Consider the following 23,425-nt stretch of genomic DNA (forward strand, 5'->3'; position numbering starts at 1 on the left):
TATATAACCACATACAAACACAAACATTCTTATCATATGATCATTCTGTTCTTGTTATATAATCAGTAACTCACTATCATCACAAAGTTGTATATTCATCATCATGATCATTTCTTAGAATATCTGCATCAATTCAGAAAAAGCAATAAAAAGGAAACACAAAAAAACATATATACCATATCCTTTACCCCTCCCCTTCACCAATCACCAGCATGTCAATCTACTAAATTTATTTAACATTTGTAGAACTGACATAATCATATTTAGTCTTCCAATCCATAAACAGGGAATATACTTCTATTTATTTAGGTCTTTGATTTCTTTTATTTTCAGTTTTCCACGTATAAGTCATTTATATCCTTGCTTAAATTTATTCCTAGATGTTTGATTTGTTTAGTTGCTATTATAAATGGAATTTTTTCTCGATTTCCTCTTCAGATTGCTCATTGGTAGTATATAGACGCCTGCCTCCCTTCCAGATGCTTTATTGTAGGTTCTTGAAGCAGGTAATTCTTTGCCCAGGCCATTTTGACTTAATTGTTTCTTACACTGCTTTAGTTTTCTGCAAGCTGCTTCTGCCTGCATGGCAAGTTCTGGGAGGATAAGCTCAAGACGAATTTCCTAATTCAGTTTTTAGGTTGCCATTGATAGAATGACACTGACATATAGGCACCCCTGTATGCACCAAGGACTCATGGTACTCTCTCCAGAACAGGGCCACAGACCCACAAAGGGAACACAGGCTGGCACCAATTCAGAGAGGTACAGAGGAAGGGCCAGCAAGGGCATTATGAGCTTCTTCTACCATTTTTAAAGCTGCATTTTTCTGATTCAGCACTTGTGCAGTTATTGCAACCCTTTAATTGTTTTCCAGAGTTTTGAGGAAGATGGCTCTACCAGTTCTTGCTAGCTGTTCAAAGATTCTGTGGAGAAACAACATTCTGGAGCATCTTACACTGACATCTTGGTCAAGTGGAACCTCCTCCTTGTGATTTTTTTAAAAAAACATTTTTATTATGAAAAATATATACAAAAGGGCAATAAATTTCAAAGTACATTGTAACAATTAGTTGTAGAACAGATTTCAGAGTTTGGTATGGGTTACTTTTCCATAATTTTAGCTTTTTACTTCTAGCTGCTCTAAGATACTGGAGACTTAAAGAAATATCAACATAATGATTCAACAGCCATACTCATTTGTTAATTCCTAATGTCTCTGTTATAATTACTCCCTCTCCTTTGACCCCTCTCTCAATAATTAGGGGTATTTGGGCTCTGCCCTTTCTAACTTTTTCATGTTGGGCAAAGATGTTGATAATATGGGATGGAGGATGGAACTAGCTGATGTTCTTACAGAGGCTGACCCTTCTGCATTTCAGGCCTAGGAACCATCTGGAGGTTGTAGGTTTCTGGAAAGTAATCATAGTGCATGGAACTTTTATAGATCTCAGACAGAGCCCCAGGTGTCTTTAGGGTTAACAGGAATAGTTCTGGTTGGGGTATGGCAAGTTATGGTTGGTAGCAATTTCTAAATGAAGCTTGCATAAGAGTGACCTCCAGAGTAGCCTCTCCACTCTAGCTGAACTCTCTCAGCCACTGATACCTTATTTTTTTATATTTCTTTTCCCCCATTTTGTCAGGAGGGTGTTGTCAATCCCATGGTACCAGGGCTAACTCATCCTTGGGAGTCATCTCCCACCCAACTAGGGAGACTTCCATCCCTGGATGTCATGTCCCATGTAGTGGAAAGGGTAATGAATTTACTTGCAGAGCTGGACTTAGGAAAAGAGAGGGCACATCTGAGCAACAAGAGGTCCTCCAGAGGTGACTCTTAGGCATACCTATAGGTAGGCTAAGCTTCTCCACTACATAAATAAGCATCACAAGAGCAAATCTCAAGACCAAGGGTTTGGACCACTGACTTAGGAGTCCTTAATATTTGAGATAGTATCAGGGTTTTTCCTGGTGGGTAAAGTTTGAGAGTTCCATATTTTTTCTCCCTTCTCTTGAGGGGCTTTGCAAATACTTTTTAATTAACTGCTCGATATACTCTGGGATGTAGCTGTGCATTACCTTAAGCTGTACAGAATTATAAGCCCTCATTCCTATTCCAAGCTCCATGTGTTTGGATTGTTTAAATGCGCTATCCAGAGGTCAAAACAGATTAAGTTCTACAGAAAAATTAGGTTTTGGACAAAATAAACCTCTCTTCCTTTGATTATTGGTAACTGAAGTTCTAAAATACAATGTCATCATTATCCCAGTATTCTGATTTACCTTAGTCCTGACCCCATCGGCTTTGTTCTTCTCTTTAATTGAAGCCTGATCTCTTTTATGGTTTCTTTAACAGTTGTTTATGTGGCAATGCTGAGTTTCAGAGCTGCAGAACTCCAACCCTGAGTCTTATCTGTCACACAGGTACCAAAGTTCTAGCGAGATACCATGTTATACATACATAGCACAGCATCTCAAAATCTAGAAATAACTAAGAGCTCTGGACTAAATGTGACTGCTATAAGAGCATTCCTATGCTTTCATCAATAACTCCAGCAAAAGCAATAAGGGTTAATACCATAACAAACAGGGAAATGCTAGCAACTTATGAGACATCTTAAAAGTGTGTATTAACAGCTCTCCTTACACTTCACTGTGACATCAACAGATCCAGGCTACTCCTTTTAAGGCTTGGTTCTCTGGTCCCTCCATTAGCAATTCTTCTGGGAGTCAGATATACTCAATCCTTCTGCTCTTTTATTCCTAAACTGTAATGCTCCTGAGTTTCTTGTACCTCCTTGGTCCTCACCCCTACCTTGAATATTCTCTAACTTTTGCTTCAACCAAACATTCAAAACTTATTTATGGAGCATCTACCATGTGTCAGACACTAGGGTCAAACAAAACACAGCCCCTGTTCTCAAGAGAGAGCACAGCCTGGTGAGGGCTGCAAATAAACAGGAAATGACAACACAGGGGAAGAACTATGTTCTCCTGTGACACGGGGAAGTTCAAGTTTCCATGGGACACAGTGAAGTGGCACGTATCTAGACTTGACAGGCTAAGGAAGGCTTTTTGAAGAGGAAGTGATGTCTGAGCTGAAACAGAGACAAATAAGAGGCATCCAGGTGAGAAGGCAAGGCACATGCTCTAGGGTGAGGGTTGGGGATGATGCAGAATACTTCCATCATTCTGTTTTAAGAGTGTGTGAAGAGCGAGTTTGAGGAACTGAAAACAGTTCAGTGTGGGTTGAAGGGTAGGGTGTAAGAGGGGTGGAGGCATATGGAAGGACATATGACTGGAGCTAGAGAATTTGACAAGGGCCAAAGCAGAAAGGGCTGTCTGTCATGCAGAAGAGATTAGACTTTATCATGAAACCACCAGGGAGCCACTGACACGTTTTAAGCAAGGAGAAACAGCAGGTACCAAGAGTGGCTGAGTGATAAAACCTCAAATGAAAACAATTGATATCAGGGGAAAAAAACCTTCAGACTGAATCACACCATCTCACTGCCCTCTGGCTTCACTTTTAATGCCTCTCAACTTTGCCAGTAATAGTCTTCTGGCAATGTGAATAGGTAAAGGATACGTGAGACCTCCCTGTGCATTCACAAGAAAGAAAAACTTTCTATGTATCTCTAATTATTTCAAAATAAAAAGCTTTCTTATAAAGTAGACCACAGAAGAAGATACATTTTCCAATGAAGTAAATTGCCCATCATCTTAAGTTTGCAGAAAAGAAAAGGCTGCTCTTTCTTTCTTTTTTTTTAACTAGGTTGGATCCAGCAACTCCTGACCCAAGCAGATCTATCCTTTCCCTGGAAAACTCCTGTACATACTCACCAATAGTGCAGAGTGTAATTAGTGTGAGGACTTGTGTTCTTTCCAGGGAGCCACGAACATTTCATGTAGCTCAGGTTATGCCAAATACAATTCAGCCCTGTCACCGCAGACTCAGGATCACCTAGAAAACCCAGGTCAAGAGTTTGGGACCATTCTTTCTTTGTAACACAAACTAGCCAACTCACTGGTACATGGTGATTATGGGGCTATTTCATGCTGCCTTACCACAGAAGTAATCCTTAATCCCCTACCCCATTTTTACCCTAAAGGCACCCAGGAAAGAGAAAACCCAAATCAAATTTTCTTACAGCTTTCTCTCTCAACTCTGGATGCTATGAAAACACTTTTTCTATCTCTGAGCACCCTAACACTTGTACCCCTAACTGGAGAGAAAGGATAATGGTCAAGTAATACATCAAGTATAGGAAAGTACTATGGAATTCCTAATGAAAGTGGAAATATAAACAACCTTTATTACATCTACTTGTCTTTTTTTTATTGTGAAATATAACATATATACAAAAATGCCATAAATTTCAAAGTACATTGTAACAAGCAGTTATAGAATATTTCAGAGTTTGGTAGGGGTTACAGTTCCACAATTTGAGGCCTTTCCTGCCAGCTACTCCAAGGCACTGGAGAATAAAAGAAATATCGATATAATGAGCAGTCATATTCATTTATTAAATCCTATCTTCTCTGCTATAACTCCTCTTTCTCCTTTGATCCTTGTCCCAATCTTTAGTGGTATTTGGACTCTGCCCATTCTATATTTTTCATGTTGAAAAGGGCTGTCAATAGTATAGGATAGGGGAATGGAACTAGTTGATATTCTGGAAAGGTTGGTCCCTCTAGGTTTTAGGACTTATCTTGTCCAGGGACCCATCTGGAGGTTGTAGATTTCTGGAAAGCTACCCTAGTGCATAGAAACTTTCTAGAATCTTATATATTGCCCTAGGTGTTCTTTAGGATTGTGTGGAATGGTTTCAGTTGGGGTTTGGCAAGTTATGGTAGGTAGCAATGTCTAACTGAAGCTTGCCTAAGAGTAGCCTCCAGAATAGCCTCTTGACTCTATTTGAATTCTCGGCCACTGATACCTCATTTTGTTACAATTCTTTTCCCCATTTGGTCACACAGGGGTTGTCAACCCCACGGTGCCAAGGACAGGCACATCCCTGGGAGTCACAAAACCCATATTGCCAGGGAGACTTTTACCCCTGGATGTCATGCCCCATGTAGTGGAAAGGTTAATGAATTTATTTGCAGAGCTGGGCTTAGAGAGAGAGGGGGCACATCTGAGCAACAAAAGAGGTCCTCCAGAAGTAACTCGTAGGCTCTTAGCTTCTTTACTACATAAATCAGCTTCACAAGAGCAAGCCTTAAGATCAAGGGTTTAGCCTATTGACATGGGAGTCCCTAATGTGTGAGACAGTATCAGGGCTTTCCCTCGTGGTAAAGCTTAATAGTTCCTTATCTTTTTAACCCTTCCCTCAAGGGACTTTGCAAACACTTTTTTTTGTTGTTTGTTTTCTGTTTGTTTTATATATAGATTTATTTATTTTTATTCTATTTTTGAATGGGCAGGCACTGGGAATCGAACCCGGGTCTCCAGCACGGCAGGTGAGAACTCTACCTGCTGAGCCACTGTGGCCCACCCTTTGCAAACACTTTTAAATGATCTGTTCAGCATACTCTGGGATGTATCTGGGCATTACCTTAAACTATACAGAATTATAAGCCCTCATTCCCATTCTGCTCTCTATGTGTTTATGTTGTTTAAATGATCTATCCAGACAGGATGGGTTGGATTAAGTGCTACAGAAAATTTAGGTTTTGGACAAAATAAACCTCTGTTCCTTTGGTGTTATTGGGTAGGTGAAGTTCTAAAATATAGACAATGTCATCTTTACTCCTATATTCTGATTTACTTTAGTACCAACCCAATTGGCTTTGTTCTTATCTCTAATTGAAGCCTGATCTCTTTATTCTTTTTTTTTTTAAAGCCTGATCTCTTTTATGGTTTCTTCAACAGATGTTGTATGTGGCAATGCTGAGTTTCAGACATGTAGAACTCCTACTCTGAGTCTTATGTGTCACACAGGTACCCAAAGTTCCACAGAAATACCAGGTTATACATATACATACAGCCTCCAAAAATAGAGAAATAACAAATACAGCCCCGGACTAAATGCAGCTGCTATAAGAGTCTCCAATCTAGGCCTCTGTTTTCTTATAATTATTTTTGAAAGAGACCATATAGCATTTGCTCTTTTGTTTCTGGCTTATTTTGCATCACATAATGCCCCCCAGGTTCATTCACCTCATTGCATGCCTCACAACTTCATTCCTTTCTGTAGCCGCACAATATTCGATCATATTATACACCATCATTCACCAATCTATTTCTCAGTCAGTGCATCCTTCAGCCACCTCCATTCATTGGACATCATGCATAAAGTCCAAAGACAACAGATCATCAACATGCTCAATATTAGATAATTTCATTGTTCCCAAGAGAAAGGTAACGAATAAACACACCCTCACCAAATAGAAAATCCAAACCTTCCCTTAACTCTTGTCCCTCCCCTTATTATGTACCCCTGGTATTGCTGTGGTACTGTTGATGTTTTCCTGTTAAAATAGCCCATAGTTTGCAAAAGCAGTTTTCCCCCTATACCCACAAATTATACACTCTTTGTACAAGATTCATACCTGTGAAGTAGTTCATGCAAGAACTTATTTATATTTGCAGTGTTAATTAGTGGATACATGGATCTATACAACGTCTTTCAAGCATGTTCACCTTCAATTTGGTAATAACACTTACAGACCCACTAATCAACTGCATTCATTTCTATTCATTTCCTTATATCTGAGTTCAACCTCATTAGCTAACTGTTCACCCATCTCTAGCTTCCGTGTATCTCTAGATCCCCTATAATCTATATTATAAGCTTCTGAGTTTACCTTTACTAAGGTCATAAAAGTGAAATGATTCAGTTTCTATCCTTTTATGTCTTGCTTATTTCATTCAGCATTATGTCCTCAAGGTTCATCCATGTTGTTATATGCTTCAGGACGTCATTTCGTCTCACTGCAGTGTAACATTCTATCATATGTATACATCATATTTTATTTATCCACTCATCTGTTGATGGGCACTTGGACTGTTTCTATCTTTTGGCAATTGTGAATAATGCTGCTATGAAAATCAATGTGCAAATATCTGTTTGTGTCACTGCTTTCAGCTCTTCTGGGTATATACCAAGTAGTGGTATTGTCAGGTCATAGGGCAACTCAATATTTAGTTTTCTAAAGAATTGCCAAACTGTCTTCCATAGCAACTATATCATTATACATTCCCACCAGTAATATATAAGTGTTCCAATTTCTCCACATCCTCTCTTTTACATCTACTTGCCTTTTAAAAACTTATTGAGGTATAATTTATTTTCTGGTGTTTTAATTAATACTAGCACATGTCTTATTTAAAATTTTAGATAAGCATTCCTCTTTAAGTAATTGTGGGGAAAGCTAAGCATAACTTTGCTCCAAGTAGTTGCCTATTGTGCTGTGAACTTAGGAGCCCTAAAATTTTTATGACATGAAATATCCACTTTTTGCAATCCTTTTGAATTAAGCTATCATGCCTCTAAATTAATTGCCTCTGCATAAAATGTAAACCTGTTATTTCTTATGATCTCAGGGCAAGCATACTGCACTGAGCCCTCATCCAGCATTTTACTATCATACTATTGTGTTTGTTTTTTTTTTCAGATTATTTACTAAACTTCCAAAGGAATGAGAACAGGGCAGGCAAATTGTTTTAATCTATGCTCCCAGCCTTCTAGCTGTACTGCATTTTATAATTTTATAAGTACTGCCCCATATTTTTTTGATCAATACAAGGCAGTTAGAGAGAATAGTCTGGGGCACACGACATGTAGTGCTAGGGTTTGAAGGTGGGAAAGATAGGGTAGGACAGCCAAGGAACAGCACAACATTTACTCTTTGCCAGGGACTGTTCTAAGCCCTTTACGTATATTAACTTACGTAATCTTCTCAACAATCTTGGGAGATAGGTAGTCTTATCACCCACATTTTACAGATGAAGAAATTGAGCACAGAATAGTTAAGTACTCTTCTCAAAGTCACAAAACTAGTAGCTGGCAGAGCTGGGATTTAAAATTTGACAGCAGGGCTCTGGTAGCCCTGCTCTTAATCAGTATATACTATCACCTGCATATGACATAAGATCAGAAGGACACTGGGTGATGGGCAGGAAGGGAGTAGGGAAACAGATAACCAACAGCTTTTCCTAGGGCAAGTTCTGTGTTAGAGCTGGGCCATCGCACTCATTTTTCTTTTGTAACATCTTTCCCCAGTATGTTCTATCAGTCAATCTAATCTCCACATATAATTGTACTGGATTGAATAGTATCCCCCCAAAATCCATGTCCACCTAGAACCTGTGGATGTGATCTCATTTCGAAATAGGGTTTTTTCCAGATACAGCCAAGTTAAGATGAGGTCATACTCAATTAGGGTGGGCCCTAAATACAGTATGACTGATGTTCTTATAAGAAGGGGGAAATTTTGACATAGTGACAAACAACAGAGGAAGATGACCATATGAAAATGGAGGCAGAGACAGATGTTATGCTGCCACTAGCCAAGGAACACCAAGAACTGTTCTCAACTATCAGAGGCTAGAAGAGGCAAGAAAGAATTCTTTTCTACAGCCTTCAAAGAGAGCATGGCTCTCCAATACCTTGATTTTGGATTTCTAGCTTCAAAAACAGTGTAATAATTAATTTCAGTTGTTTTAAGCCACCTAGTTTGTGCTACTTCGTTACAGCAGCCCTAGGAAACTAACACAATAATTAATAAGATAAAGTTTGGGGTTTTTTATAGCACTGAATCTGGAATCTGAAGAACTAGATTCTAGTCTCAGTTCTGTCACTTGTGATCTGGAGCAAGTCACTTCAGTTCCCTTCTTCCTCATAAAATGGATCAAGATATTAATGTCTTGCTCACTTCACAAGGCTAACTTGTGAGGCTCAATTTAGGAGAGATGTGTATGTGTGCATATCATTTTTCAAATTATTAAGTGCTATATAACTATCAGGCATTGTTTGTGAAGTCATTGTGAGCTCCTTGAAGCAGGGACATCCTCCTATTCATTGTTACCTTACCATTACCTAGCACAATGCATGACATTTACTAGACTTAGCAAATGTTTGAAAACTGAATAAATTCATGAACAATGAAAATAAGAACGAATTCATGAACAATGACAATAAGCATATGGATAATTTGGATTTATTCTCTAAACACAAGAGTTAGTGCTTTCACTTCATACCTTCAGGGGGTGAAATGCACTTTTCCACCAAAATGCTAGGCTTCTCACTTTCATTGCTACTACACTGGGACCCCACCTGCAGACAAATCCTCTCATTCAGGGGTACTTCTTTCGAACGATGAGTTTCTGGGGCAATTTTCTAAAAGCAGGAAATAAAAGAGGCATTACTGTAGCAAATACACATAAATACACTTACATAATTAAACATTAACATTCTAAATTTGTTTTTTTAAAAAGTATATTATTGAGATATCTTCACACACCATACAGTCTATCCAAAGTATACAATCCATGGCTCATAATATCATCATATAGCTGTGTATTTATCACCATGATCATTTTTAGAACATTTGCATCACTCCAGGAAAAGAAATAAAAAGAAAAAAGAAAAAACTCATACATCTCATACCCCTTAGCCATCCCTCTCATTGACCTAGTATTTAAATCTACCTAATTTTTTTTACCCCTTATCTCTCCCCCATTATTTTTTTTTATTCTTACCTTTTTTACTTATCAGTCCATATTTTGGATAAAAGGAGCTTCAGACACCAGGTTTTCAAAATCACACAGTCAGATTATAAAAGCTATATCATTATACAATCATCTTCAAGAAACGAGGCTCCAGCTCTACAGTTTCAGGTACTTCCCTCTAGCCTCTCCAATATACCATAAACTGAAAAGGGATATCTACATAATGTATAAGAATAACCTCCAGGATAACCTCTCAACTCTGTATGAAATCTCTCATGCACTGATACTTTATTTTTTCTCATTTCTCTCTTTCCCCTTTTGGTGAAGAAGGCTTTCTCAATTCTATAGTGCCAGGTCCCAGCTCACCCCAGGAGTTCTGTCCCACATTGCAAGGGAGGTTTACACCCCTGGGAGTCATATTCACCTGCCAAGTTGGCTTAGAGAGAGAGGCCATATCTGAGCAACAAAAGAGATTCTGTGGGGGTGACTCTTAGGCATAATGATAAGTAGATTTAGCTTCTCCTTTGTAAGCATTAACTTTTATAGGGTAAATTTGTTTTTAAAAAAGCAAGTTCTTATAATGCTATAGATCAGGAATTCTCCACTGGGGGTAATTTTGCCCCATGCCCACTCCCTGGAAACGTATGGTAAGGTCTGGAGTCTTTTTGGTTGTCATAACTTGGTGGGGGGGGTACTACTGGCATCCAGTGGGTAGAGGCCCAGGATGTTGCTAAACATCCTACAATGCACAGGACAGCTCCACAACAAAGAATTACCTGCACCAAATGTCAACAGTGCTACTTTTGAGAAAACTTGGTACGGATAAGAGACAATTTCCCTCAAAGTAAGTTTCAAAATTTTATGAAACTTACTTATAACACTACCATGCTAACAAATCAGATGTCTAAAAGCAATTTTTAAAGAAACACAATAACATTATCAAAATTCAGTTCCAAGCAGATGCAGTAAGATCAAAACAAAAAGAATTGCTTTAAGAATCCAATAATCACTGTCACCTCTGTGGAGAGAAAGTAAAGGAGGGGAGCCTGAAGCTGACGAGAGCCTTACTTTCACTGAATGTCTTTTTGTAGTATTTGAATATTTTGACTATCTCTCACACACTCCTATACCAATTTAAAAGGTTGCTATGTGCACCGAGTATACCAGATTCATTCTGAGAAGCAGGGAAGTTTTATGGAAGCATAGAAATCCAACTTAAAGACAGCATATAGATGTAAATCAGAAACCTGATTATTATGATTTAAAATAATAAGAATAAAGGGCTCTTTAAGAACTTAAAATTTCCCAAATTGACAGAGTTGGAACAATTAATAGTAAAGCTAATTTTAATCAGAGCTCCAACGAAAGTGCTTCCTGTTTTTTTGCAATAGTTTCTGACTCAATTCGGAGATAGCATTTCCTTTTATATACGTGCTGATGGCCACGAAGGGGAGATTTGTCATAGTTACCTCTGTTGACCACCCCAAGGAGCTTTCTGCCATTTCACATGTCTGAGCATGCTGAGCATGACAGCAACTGTGAGATATCCCCCCAAACTAGAACATAAGCATGTCCTCTAAGTGGTAGATTAGCAAATCGCCAATTAACCATAGCAAAGACACGAAAAATCACTTCATAGACGCAGAATGACTCTTAGGTCCAAGCAAAATAACACTTAGGGAGTTGGTCAGTCCTGGATGCACACAAAAAAAGAAATATCTGGGAGGCAAATCCTGGCAGGGAGAGAGGTGATCTAGTTACATGAACTGAGTATTTCTGTTCTATCAGCAAAGCCATGCCTATTCTTAAAGAGTCCTTCAGCTATTCTTAGCCAAGTACATCTTCACAACTAATTCCTGATTCCTCATAACTTGGTTTCCCTTGTAGGTTCTGCTTTACAGGGACAGAACACACCTGATATGCTGACAAGAAGCTTCTTGGAACACTTCACCATTATAGTTCTCACTGCAAAGTAAGATGAATTGTGTGCTGAGAAGATGAAGTTTCTGAACCTATGAAGTTGAAGGCCAGTCCCCAGGATCGTGGTAATGGGGCAGGAAGTCTCCAAATGCAAATTTTACTAAGCAACAAGTCCTATATGATTTTGAAGGAGCCACCCCGACCCGAGGTTCACTGATAATTTTTGTTTGGAAGCTACATTTGTCCTTTGAGGACACCAGGGGATAATGTTTGATTAAATGCCATAAATTAGAATCATTTTTGAAAAATCCCAGTTTCCTTAATATATTAGATATTGCCCTAGTTAGAGGGCTGAGGTATTTTATTATGCAGGAATTTTTATTATAATGGAATTTTTTAATTGAAAAACTATTTTAGTTCTTAAATCTGAACCGTATGTTTTAGGCATATGAATAAAAAACTAACTGAGAAAAGAGACTATAGGGGGAAAGAGTTAAAAAAAAAATTCTTAACTCTCTTTCAAAGTTAGAAGTAAATGCTATGAAACTGTAATGAATAAAGTAGGAACCCAGATCATTAATGATCACCAAGACAAGCATACGTCTCACAGACAAGCAACTAAATTACTCTCCCAGATTTTGATGAGGTTACGTGTGCTGGCTCCCACATGACTTCTGGGTTCAGTGAATCATTCCACTGGTAGCTGCTGTATGACAAACTCCACCCCTTTGGGAATCAGGCCTTATTTGAAAATTTATCCAAATCCAAGGCCGGAGTCCTGATTTGATCCCTCCTCTTCAGGACCAATGTTCATTTGGCTCAAATGCACTTTTCCAGAGTCCAGAATTCCTTTCTCAGAAGAAAGGGAGTCAGCTTCAGCTTCTGCTTCTCTGGATGATTGGACATAACAACAATCGTTCGACTAATTCACCAAGTGGGACTTGCCTATATATTGGTGATGAAAGATATTTAAAATCTAGTGTCAAATCCTTCTACTTGTCAGATTGGGAATCTATTAGATATTGCTAAAGCAATAATTAAGGATAGCCACTTATCATAATCCTTTAAAAAAAATCATCTAAAATCCCTCTCAGCTTGCTATTCCTCCAATTTGAAGATTGAACGTGAACTCCGGAGTTTATCTCATTTAGCAACTAAATACCTTTGGACAATCACATAAACCCACTAACATGTACAAACTTATCATCATGCCACTGCTTCAATATGCTTCAAAGATATATGCACCACGGTTTTTTCTGATGATGTTAATGTCATGTTATGCCAAAAGACATAGACAGAAGAGAGAAATCATTCTTGCTGCTCATTCTCATACTCAGGATTGTAAACTCTGAATGGTCCATACAGGAAATCACCACATCACTGAATGAAAGGAGTCCATGTTTTTCACAACTGCATGTTTGATAGTCATCAACACTGTAAAATGTCTAAAGTAAATAAGAAGGCTTTATGGTCTCTATCTAGTCTTTCCAGAGGCAAAATAGAGAGGACAGGATTAAATGATAATTTATTAGGTAGAACCAAATAATATAGGTACTTTTCAAATGGCAATTTCATAATGGTTCAACCTAACAACAATAATAACAATAATAATAATAGCTAACAATTATTGTACACTTACCCTGTACCAGGTACATTACAAATGTAATCTCATTTAATACACACACCATCCATATGAAGTAGGTATATTATTACTATCTTTGTTTTACATACAAGGAAATGGAGGCTCAGAGAGGTTAAGTGACTTGCCCAAGGTTATACAGCTTGAAAGGGGAAGAGCCAAAATTTCAAACTCACTTCTATCTGACTCCGCTGCCTCCTGAAGTTATTCTTACTCTAAATATCTATGAGTACAGGGAGGAATTAGCCTCATTTCTGGACTAGAGTATCAGCATGTCTACCTTACAGATCCTGAAGCACAGTTGCAGGCTAATGAAAAGGGACCTGTTAGGAAAAAAAGAGGTGTCCTTTCAGAGTTTCAATTAAAAACTGAAATGACTATGGAGATAACAACCAGAGACACTTAAGAGTCTTTCTCTGAATTTCTCAAGGCTGAACTACCAAGACTTCAGTTGCTCCTCCTTAGGAACAAGAGGAAGCAAACAGTGTGAAAAGAGGAACTAGAATTTCATTGCTGGAAATGAAGGCTTCTACCTTTAGGGGACCTCTTTTAAGATGCAAAGACTTCTGACTAGCCTCAATTCTTTATCAAATAACATCTAAACTATCAATTAATACATTAGCATGAAAGGGGTGAGGATGGCAGATGAGCAAATTTTCCTCAAGAGACTCTTCCATCCTCACTAGCTTTCATATACATTATTTTATTTGTTGTAACAACCCAGGAAAATGATTAGGGCCACATTTTACAGATGAGGAAACTAAGGTTAAGTAACTTGCCCCCAGGCCACTGAGTTAGCTAAGTACACCAACTAGAACCTAGTTCTTGCTCATCCTGCTTCTACCGCTGAGAGAGCGAAGTGATTTCACAATCCACAGATCCAAAGTACTGTTACTATGAACAACTTCTCATTGTCCCTCCTCAAAATACTGAACCCAATTCTGAAAACAACCAACAAAGTAAAAACTTCAACCCCAAACAGCCCCCCTCATCACCCCTGACCACACACACACACACACACACACACACAATGAAAGAAGATACAAAACAGCTTTGAACCGATGACTGGATATTTTGAAGAACCTGTCAATTAGAAGAAGCTAAAAACCAATAAGGATCAAGAGAAAATGCCATTGAATAAGATTATCATAGAGAACCTGAAATTACTCAATCCCTTCAGCAAAAATTCACTTGCATGGACTGCCTACATTTGACTGGAAAGGTTGAATGTTTCCCCTCATTTTTCCTCAGGCATTAAGATACCGTCTACTAAACCTCATCTGCTACCAACATGTTATGTTTTTACTTTCCATATGGCCATTCGCTTTTTTTTATTAGAGAAGTTGTATGTTTACAGAAAAATCATGCATAAAATACAGAGTTCCCATATACCACCCTATTATTAACACCTTGCATTAGTGTGGTATGTTTATTACAACTGAGGAAAGAACATTTTTATAATTGTACTATTAATTATAGTCCATGATTTACATTAGGGTTCATTCTTTGTGTTGTAAAGATTCTATGGTATTTTTTTTTTGGGGGGGGGTGCCTGGTCTGGGAATTGAACTCAGGTCTCCCGCATGGAAGGCAGGCATTCTAACCACTACACTACCCGTGCACCCCTTCTATGGTGCTTTTTTTTTTTAAGTTTTATTCTAGTATAATACATACAACCTAAAATTTCCCCTTTTAACCACTTTCAAATATATAATTCAGTGCTATTAATTATGTTCACAATGTTGTACTGCCATCAGCACCATGACCATTTACTTTTGCATCACATAATTCTTTTTTTTCTACTCCTTTTTAAAACATTTTTATTGACAAAACAAAACAACACACAAACACGAACATTCTTAACATATGAACATTCCATACTTGGTGTACAATCAATGGCTCACAATATCATCATATACTTGTATACTCATCACCATGATCATTTCTAATAACATTTGCATCATTCTAGAAAAAGAAATAAAAAGAAAAAAGAAAAAACTCATACACCCCATACCCCTTACCCCTCCCTCTCATTGACCACTAGTATTTCCATCTACCCAATATATTTTAACCTTTGCTCCCCCTATTTTTTCCTATAACCCTTACCACTCCCTTTCATTGATCACTAGTATTTCAATCTACTCAATTTATTTTAACATTTGTAACCCCTATTATTTATTTATTTATTATCCATATTTTTTACTCATCTGTCCATACCATAGAAAAAAGGAGCATTAGACACAATGTTTTCACAATCATACAGTCACACTGCGAAAACTATATCCTTATACAATCATCCTTAAGAAACATGGCTACTGGAACACAGCTCTACAATTCAGGCACTTTCCTCTAGCCTCTCTAATATACCTTAAACTAAAAAGGGGATATCTATATAATGCATAAGAATAACCTCCAGGATAACCTCTTGACTCTGTCTGAAATTTCTCAGCCACTAATACTTTATTTTTTCTCATTTATCTATTCCCCCTTTTGGTCAAGAAGGTTTTCCCAGTCCCTTGATGTTGAGTCCCAACTCATTCTAGGATTTTTGTCCCACGTTGCCACGGAGGTTTACAGTCCTGGGTGTTATGTCCCATGTAGAGAGGGGGAGGGCGGTAAGTTTGCTTGCTGTGTTGGCTGAGAGAGAGAGGCCACATCTGAGCAACAAAACAGGTTCTCTGGGGGTGACTCTTGCTTTTTTTTTCAATTAAAAAAAATTTTTTTAAGTACCAAAAAACACGAAATGCAAACATTCTTAAATTATGATCATTCCATTCTACGTATACAATCAGTAATTCACAATATCATCACATAGTTGCACACTCATCACCATGATCATTTCTTGGAACATTTGCATCTATTCAGAAAAAGAAAACAGGAAAAAAATCATATATACCATACCCCTTACCCCTCCCTTTCATTGATTACTAGCATTTCAAACTAAATTTATTTAACATGTGTTCCCCCTATTTATTTTTATTCCATATGTTCTACTCATCTGCTGACAAGGTAGATAAAAGGAGCATCAGACACAAGGTTTTCACAATCACACAGTCACATTGTGGACGCTGTATCATTCTACAATCATATTCAAGAAACATGGCTACTGGAACACAGTTTTACATTTTCAGGCAGTTCCCTCTAGCCTCTCCAATACATCTTGACTAACAAGGTGATAGCTATTTAATGCGTAAGAATAACCTATAGGATAACCTCTCACTCTGTGTGGAATCTCTCAGCCATTGACACTTGATTTTGTTTCATTTCACTCTTTCCCCTTTTGGTAGAGAAGGTTTTCTCAATCCCCTGATGCTGAGTCTCAGCTCATTCTAGGATTTCCGTCCTATGTTTCTGGGAAGGTCCACACCCCTGGGAGTCATGTCCCACGTAGACAGGGGAGGGTGGTGCATTTGCTTGATGTGTTGGCTGGAGAGAGAGGCCACATCTGAGCAACAAAAGAGATTCTCTTGCGGGTGACTCTTAGGCCTAATTTTAAGTAGGCTTGACCTATCCTTTGTGGGGTTAAGTTTCATATGAACAATCCCCAAGATTGGGGGCTCAGCCTATAGCTTTGGTTGTCTGCACTGCTTGTGAGGATATCAAGAATTCAACTTGGGGAAGTTGAATTTTCTAGGGGTGACTCTTAAGGCCTAATTTTAAGTAGGCTTAGCCTATTCTTTGTGGGGATAAGTTTCATTTCAACAAATCCCGAGACTGAGGGCTCAGCCTATTGATTTGGTTGTCCCCACTGCTTCTGTGAATATTAGGCATTCTCCTAATTGGGATTTTGAATTTTCCCCCTTTTTTGCCATTCCCCCAAGGGGACTTTTGCATCTCATTATTCTTGCATATCTATCAGTACATTAGCAATATGGTAAATGTGAAAACTGAAAGTGTTATATAGAAACAAGCTGATACAGTTACATGCAGGAATGAAGAAATAAATGTAACATACAGTCAAATGAGTGCCTAATAGATAAAGATATCTAGAATTTCCTATCACAGCAATCTCATTTAGAGTTAATTAGCAAATAATTAGCACATATTTTTGAAATGTTCAATTTTGTCAACAGTCGTTTCTATAAATTTCCCGATTAAAATTTGGACACAACCCCCCAAAAAATTCCCACCTGAAGATTAGAATTTGGCTTATTCTTGGCTCCAATTCATAGTTTCACTTTTATTCTTCAATGCTATATGTGCCAGAAAACTTACCTTATCTTGTTTGTTGGCAAAATGACTAAAATACCATAGACTGCAATTCGGGCTGACTCCCTCAGGAGGATTCCATGTCCATATTATTGTACAAATGTTTTCAACAGAAACACTCAAATTGGTCACGGGTGGCTGAGTTTCTGTCCAAATCAAGCATACATATTAAATTTTATCAACACCAGCCAATGTTCTTAATGGTTCATTTGATCCACTCCCCACGTCCTAGAGACCAAAAATAATAATAGCTGAGCTAACAACATCTAACATTTTTCGAGCCAGGCACTGTTTGAAGTACTCTACAAGTACTAATCCACTGAATTCCCATAAACAATCTTATTATTATTAATTATTTATTATTATTATTAGCCCCATTTTACAGATGAGGTGACTGACGCAAAGGGAAGTTAAGTCACTTGCCCCAAATCCCTTGGCTAATAAATGGCAGAGCTGGGATTCAAACCTGGGAAATGTGGCTCCAAAGTCATACTCTTGACTACTTGCTATATATTGAACACAGAGAAGAGTATATTCTCTAATATTACCATCTCTAAGTTTTCCTCCTCCAGGCATTTGGGTTCCCTACACTTACTATCCACATTGCACTCATATGACACTTCAATCTCAGCAGTTCTGAGTTCAAGAAGCTCATCTTTAATCATGCTTGCTAATCCGCCCTGGTAATTGTTTTTATAACTTTTTCAAAGAAGTACTGAGAGATTTAACAGTCCTTGTTCCCTTGTAGCTTTGACTAATCTGAAGAGGGAAGGGATAGAAGACAAACTGTGAACCAGTGCCTTAAAAATGTGTTTCTGTTGGGAAAAAAAGCCCACCACTGCCTCTGCCAAATATTTACTGACTTTATTGTTTTGGACCAAGTTCCCAGATCAAGGGAAGGAGTTTTGATGCTATTGCCAAATATAGGGAAATATATGGAGAGGGAAAAATAGGAAATATCATTTCAAACTTGCCTGAGACCTTCTGGAAGATCTCTGAACTTCCAAAGTCATCCCACAGTAACAGGGTGAGGGGTATACAGGAACTTTTGCTACTTTCTTTGCAAGTTTTCTGTTAATCTAAAATTTTTCTAAAATAATGTTTATTAAAATAATTTTTAAGTAATCCCCTGAAGACCTTCTGATGTGGGAGACTTCATCATTATTAATAACTTAAGGAATACAGTTAACATATTAATTTATCAACAAAAGTGCCATATTTTAAATGCTACAGGCACATTTTGAAGCGCACTGGGTCCCCTATATAATCTATAATACTTATACCTGTTTTAGTGACTTATACTACTAAGTTTGTTACAACTAAGCAAAAAAAAGCTCCATTTGTCCCAAAATAGCAACTCTGCAGGCACTATGTGCTTGAATTTCCCTAACAGTCAATTTTATACATAGCAACTACTTGGTCAGCCCACCTTGCAAAGCCCTTCACCCTCAATGTTCATTCCCTTCTCCAAACAAGTTCTAACAATTGCTTCAATCTTCTGTGGAATTCATATGTGCCCATAGCCTTTGAGGCAGTAGAAGTACCCCTTCTGCCTGATGGGCTTTGTTTAGGCATCTAATTTCAACCATTTCTTAGGGTTGATCACTGATACCAGAAAGGGTAACCCAAGCAGCTCCTTCCACTAAAATTCAACCCCCAGCGAGTCTGTAAGATCATTTAGCACAGCATCCTATTCTAATTAGGAATTAAGAGGATCAATACTCTTTCTTATAATAAAGGACCTTGCTTAACTAATAGCTTTTATTCTCTACTGTCCAGCCACAAGAGCTGGCAGAGGCATGCACATTTCGGGAAAAGTTAAGGAAATCGCAAGTCATATATGAGTCATCCATCTCTTTCCCTCACATCCACTAATCATCAACTCCTGCCATTTTCGTGGGTTTTTTTTTTCTTGCAACATCTCCCTTAATCACTACCAATCACACTAATGTGCTCAGCTGGGCCCTCTAGGACAGGAAGATATCAGTAAGTCATTGTCCGGGATGGGAGGCATTCTCAACACAGTTTCCTTGGGGAGACCTTCAGCACTCAGTTCCTGAGGAGCTTCTCACTCCAGTGATTTCCCCGCCCCCCCCCCCATGTCTACCTGCTCACTTCTCCAGTGTCATTTCCCTCCTGTTGTGTAACACTCAGAGTCTTCAAAGGCAAGTGAGGTTCTCTCTGGACTGACCTTGCAATAATCTCCTGCCAAGCCAGTCTCCTTATACACTACAAAGGGGCATTCTCACCCCCCATTTCTGGGTCTCTAATTCCTGCTATTCCCCCCACTGGGAATGACTTCTCCATCTCTTCAAATTCCGCCCATCTTGAAGATCTAGCTTAAGGTTCGCCTATTGCATGAAACTGCCTATTCTCTAAGTGTCCTCTATTTTGACTGTTTACAGTACTTACAGCTTGGACTGCACACTCCAGCGATTATTAAGCAAGTTAGCAATGTATGAATATTCACATCTTGGCGAACAGCTTGTAAGTACTTTTCATGAGTTCCAATCAGTCCTGCTCTGCTACTGTGGGAGGTACCCATCCCCTCTCCCAGCCAAGGACTGCTCTCAATTCTATAGAGAGAAGCAGTGAGTATAACAGTTAAGGTTACAACCTCTGGAATCAGGCTGCAGAGGATGGAAGCCTGGTTCTTCCATCTTATCAGCTGTGAAACTTTGGGCAAGGGTTTTAGCCTCACAGTGTTTCAGCCTCTTCTTATACAAAATGGGACTAATAACAGTACCTATGGAACAGGTTGTAAGGATTAAATGAAATTACACAAGTAAAGCACTTAGAACACTGCTCAGTATCAATGCCATATCAATGCTAATTGTTCAGACATGCCACATTGCGGGTTATCGAACTAAAGTCACACACACACACACACAAAAAAAACTAAGCTGGTAACCTAATCATTATTATGAACACTCAGAGGAGTAGAGTTGAAAGGGCCCTTAAAACTACTCATTTCACAGATGAAAAAGGTTGGGCACAGGGATGGAAAATGACTAGCCCAGAGTACCATAGCTCTTAAGTGTTGGAGCCACTAAAACTCAAGTCTCCTGACTGATGATCTAATGTCTTTTCCACCATACCTAAGTGCAATTCTATCCATATTTCTAACACTAAACACGTTTCTGTATTCTAAGTAACCAAGTTACCAATGAACTGAACTGCTGTGGCAAAGCTGATGAAGTTGGGGATTGTCAGTAACATCTAGAAGGCCACCTGTTGTCTCAGGTGTGTGGGGGAGACTGGGGGTGGGAGGATGCTGGAGTGGAACTGTGAAAATCAGGAGGTGGAGGAAGCTAGACAAATCCCTCACCTTCTCTGGACTGCATGTTCCCCATAGGGTTATGGGAATCAGATCTCTCCAAGTGAATTAGCAGCACTCTTGGGGCAACGAATATGCTGTACACAGTAAGGCTCTAAATGAACCAACATAACATGGCTCAGTACTAGACAAGGCAGACACTTGAATAATTATTAACTGGCAAATGTCAAGCTTTCCTCAAGTCTCTTCTCAAAGGCCACCTTTTCAGTGAGGTCATCCCACGCCATTCTATTTAAAATGGCAAACCCCTTCCCTGCTTTATTTTCCTCCACAGTACTTAGCGCCATCTGACACTTTATATTTTACTTTTTTTTTTTCCTCTGTAACTCTGCTAAGAGCATATAAGCTCCACTAGGGGAAGGACTCGATCTTGTTTTGCTCACAGCTGTATCCTCATCCCCTAGAACACTGGCTAGCAGAAAACAAACTGCCTAAGTTTTGTTAGCTGAATGGATAAGAGTACATCAAGGTTTCCTATCGACATTTCAACTTGGGTTTCAAAGCACAACACACTGTTGAAAATACAATAAGCAAACTGAGGATGCGTGTGTCAATGCGATAATAAAAACCATAAAATTAGGAGCTGCTATTGTCACTTGGAATGTCATGCATGCCAGGAGCTGTCCGTGTGTAAGTCCGTCGGCCCCAAGTTTTCACAACCACTCTGCCAGCTGATTAATTAAAAATTGCCGTAGAGGGCAGGAAGTATACACGGGAACTCTCTGTACTATCGTTCCAACTTTTTTATAAGTCTAAAATCATTCAGAAATTAAAAAGTTTATTAAATAAAAAAGTTACCGTTACCACCCGGATGCTGCTCGGAGTTTCCAGTCTGCTTTCTCAGACACCAGAGGAGCCCGAGGCCCTCAGGTCCTGGTTCTGAAGGAACCAGGATCCTTAGAGGTTCCTTGCAATTCCCACCACCAAGGGCCACCCTTAGCCACGAAGGGCCGGCGCGTTCCCGGCTCGCTCAGACCGCGGTCGCCGTCCTCGCCGCTCCTGGCCCCTGAACCCCTCCTGGGCCCACAGACAACATTCCGGATCTTGACCCGCGCCTTCCGACGCTGCGGGCACATTCACCAGCGCCAGGCGCCTCGGCTCTTCCCGACCACGCAGGGGAAGTGCGGCGGAAGGTCGTCGTCCTCCGCCGCCGCCGCCGCGCCCGGGGTCCAGGAAAACCTCGCTGATCCTGGGCCCACCCCTCTTCTCCGAGCTGGGAGCGAGCGCGGGGCAGGGCATCGCGAAAGCAACCCCCAGAGCCTACTCCCGCCACCACCCTTGGTCCCCCAGCGCCTTCGACCCCCCCACTGCCCCTGCCTTACCCCCCGGGGGGCTCGCACTCACCAGTGGGCGCGGCGGCACCGCCACAGGCGCAGAGCAGCAGCGCCCACAGCCCACAGAGCCGCGCTGGCCGCTCCATGCAGCCCCAAGCCTCCGAGCCCCACTCGGCTGGAGGATCGGCAGTCTACGCCTCCTTCGCTCCCTTTCCCACTTCCCGGCTCCGCCGCCCGGGAGGCTGTGGGCCGGCACAGACGGGAAGGGCCGCCCCGCCCACCGGCCGCAGGTAACCCGAGCGGCGTGCTTGCGTGCGCGGGCTGGGGGGGTGGGGCACCGGCTGGAGGCCGACACCTGGCCTCAGAGCCACACAGTTCCCGCAGCCACCGGCAGCTCCGGCGCCTGAGGTCTTCCTGGACCCCGTCGCGGCCACTCCGGTGCTTGCCCGGGCTCCCGCCTTCTGTACCCGCAGGCGTCGACCCTGCGTACAAACTTGCGGTGCTTCCGAGGTGCTAAGGTCTGTGCCCTAGTGGGCACCAGGGCAGCGCCAGCTACGGGAAAGAACCTTGTCCTGGGAGTATGGACATGCCGCCTCCAGTCCTTGGCCTCTGAGCTCTCTGAATCAAGGATTAGTAATACCAGCCCTACCTCACGGGGTGGACCGGGAACAGCAGAAGGAGGACTTGGCAGGACCGTGTTTTGTGAAGTGAAAAGGAGATCCTATCTGAAAGCTGATAATACATGATGTTGTGTGGGAAAAATCTCCGAATATGAGGAACAGGAGCATATTACGTTCGTGCATTTTTTTTTTTAAAAAGCACACAACCAACTTTCAATATATTTATTTTTCACGGATATTTAGTGAGGATGGAAAGTGAATTGGAAAGCTACACATTGAATACATGAAAGTGGGTGCCTGTGAGGCTGGGGATGGAGGAAAATGGGAAATCGTATTAGTTTCCTACTGCTGCTGTAACAAATTATCACAAATTTAGTGGCTTAAAACACAAATTTCTTGGTTTTCGGTTCTGAGGTCCGAATTTGGAAATGGTTTTCACTGGAATCAAAATATCTGCAGAAATGCATTCCTTCTGGAGGCTCTAGGGGAGGATCCCCTTGCCTTTGCCTTTTCCAGCTTCTAGAAACTGCTTGCATTCCTTGGCTCCTGGCTGGTCTCTCTTAGACCTTTGCTTCCATTGTCACATCTCCTTCTCTGACTGTACTCCTCCTGCCTCCCTCTTTCCTATATAAGGACCCTTGAGATTATATTGTTCCTACCAGATAATCAAGGATAATCTCCCCATCTCAAAATCCCTTTACCATGTAAGGTAGCATAGTCACAGGTTTATGGGATTCATACATAGACATTCTTGGG

General features: G+C 40.2%; 1 protein-coding gene across 1 annotated transcript in view; it reads right to left on the reverse strand.

Annotated features, from left to right (window-relative positions):
* Positions 1-22,297, reverse strand: part of IL13RA1 (interleukin 13 receptor subunit alpha 1) — a 70,356-nt gene extending 48,059 nt beyond the window's left edge. Inside the window, exons 1-4 of the mRNA XM_077145390.1 lie at positions 22,120-22,297; positions 17,445-17,584; positions 9,200-9,338; positions 3,838-3,958 (exon numbers count right to left, since the gene is read on the reverse strand). Of these exons, the coding sequence (XP_077001505.1) occupies positions 3,838-3,958; positions 9,200-9,338; positions 17,445-17,584; positions 22,120-22,195 (476 nt within the window). The 5' untranslated portion in view covers positions 22,196-22,297. The remainder of the gene's footprint in view (positions 1-3,837; positions 3,959-9,199; positions 9,339-17,444; positions 17,585-22,119) is intronic.
* Positions 22,298-23,425: the final 1,128 nt, after the last annotated feature.

The sequence above is a fragment of the Tamandua tetradactyla genome, chromosome X (genome assembly GCF_023851605.1).
Source record: "Tamandua tetradactyla isolate mTamTet1 chromosome X, mTamTet1.pri, whole genome shotgun sequence".
Taxonomy (NCBI): domain Eukaryota; kingdom Metazoa; phylum Chordata; class Mammalia; order Pilosa; family Myrmecophagidae; genus Tamandua; species Tamandua tetradactyla.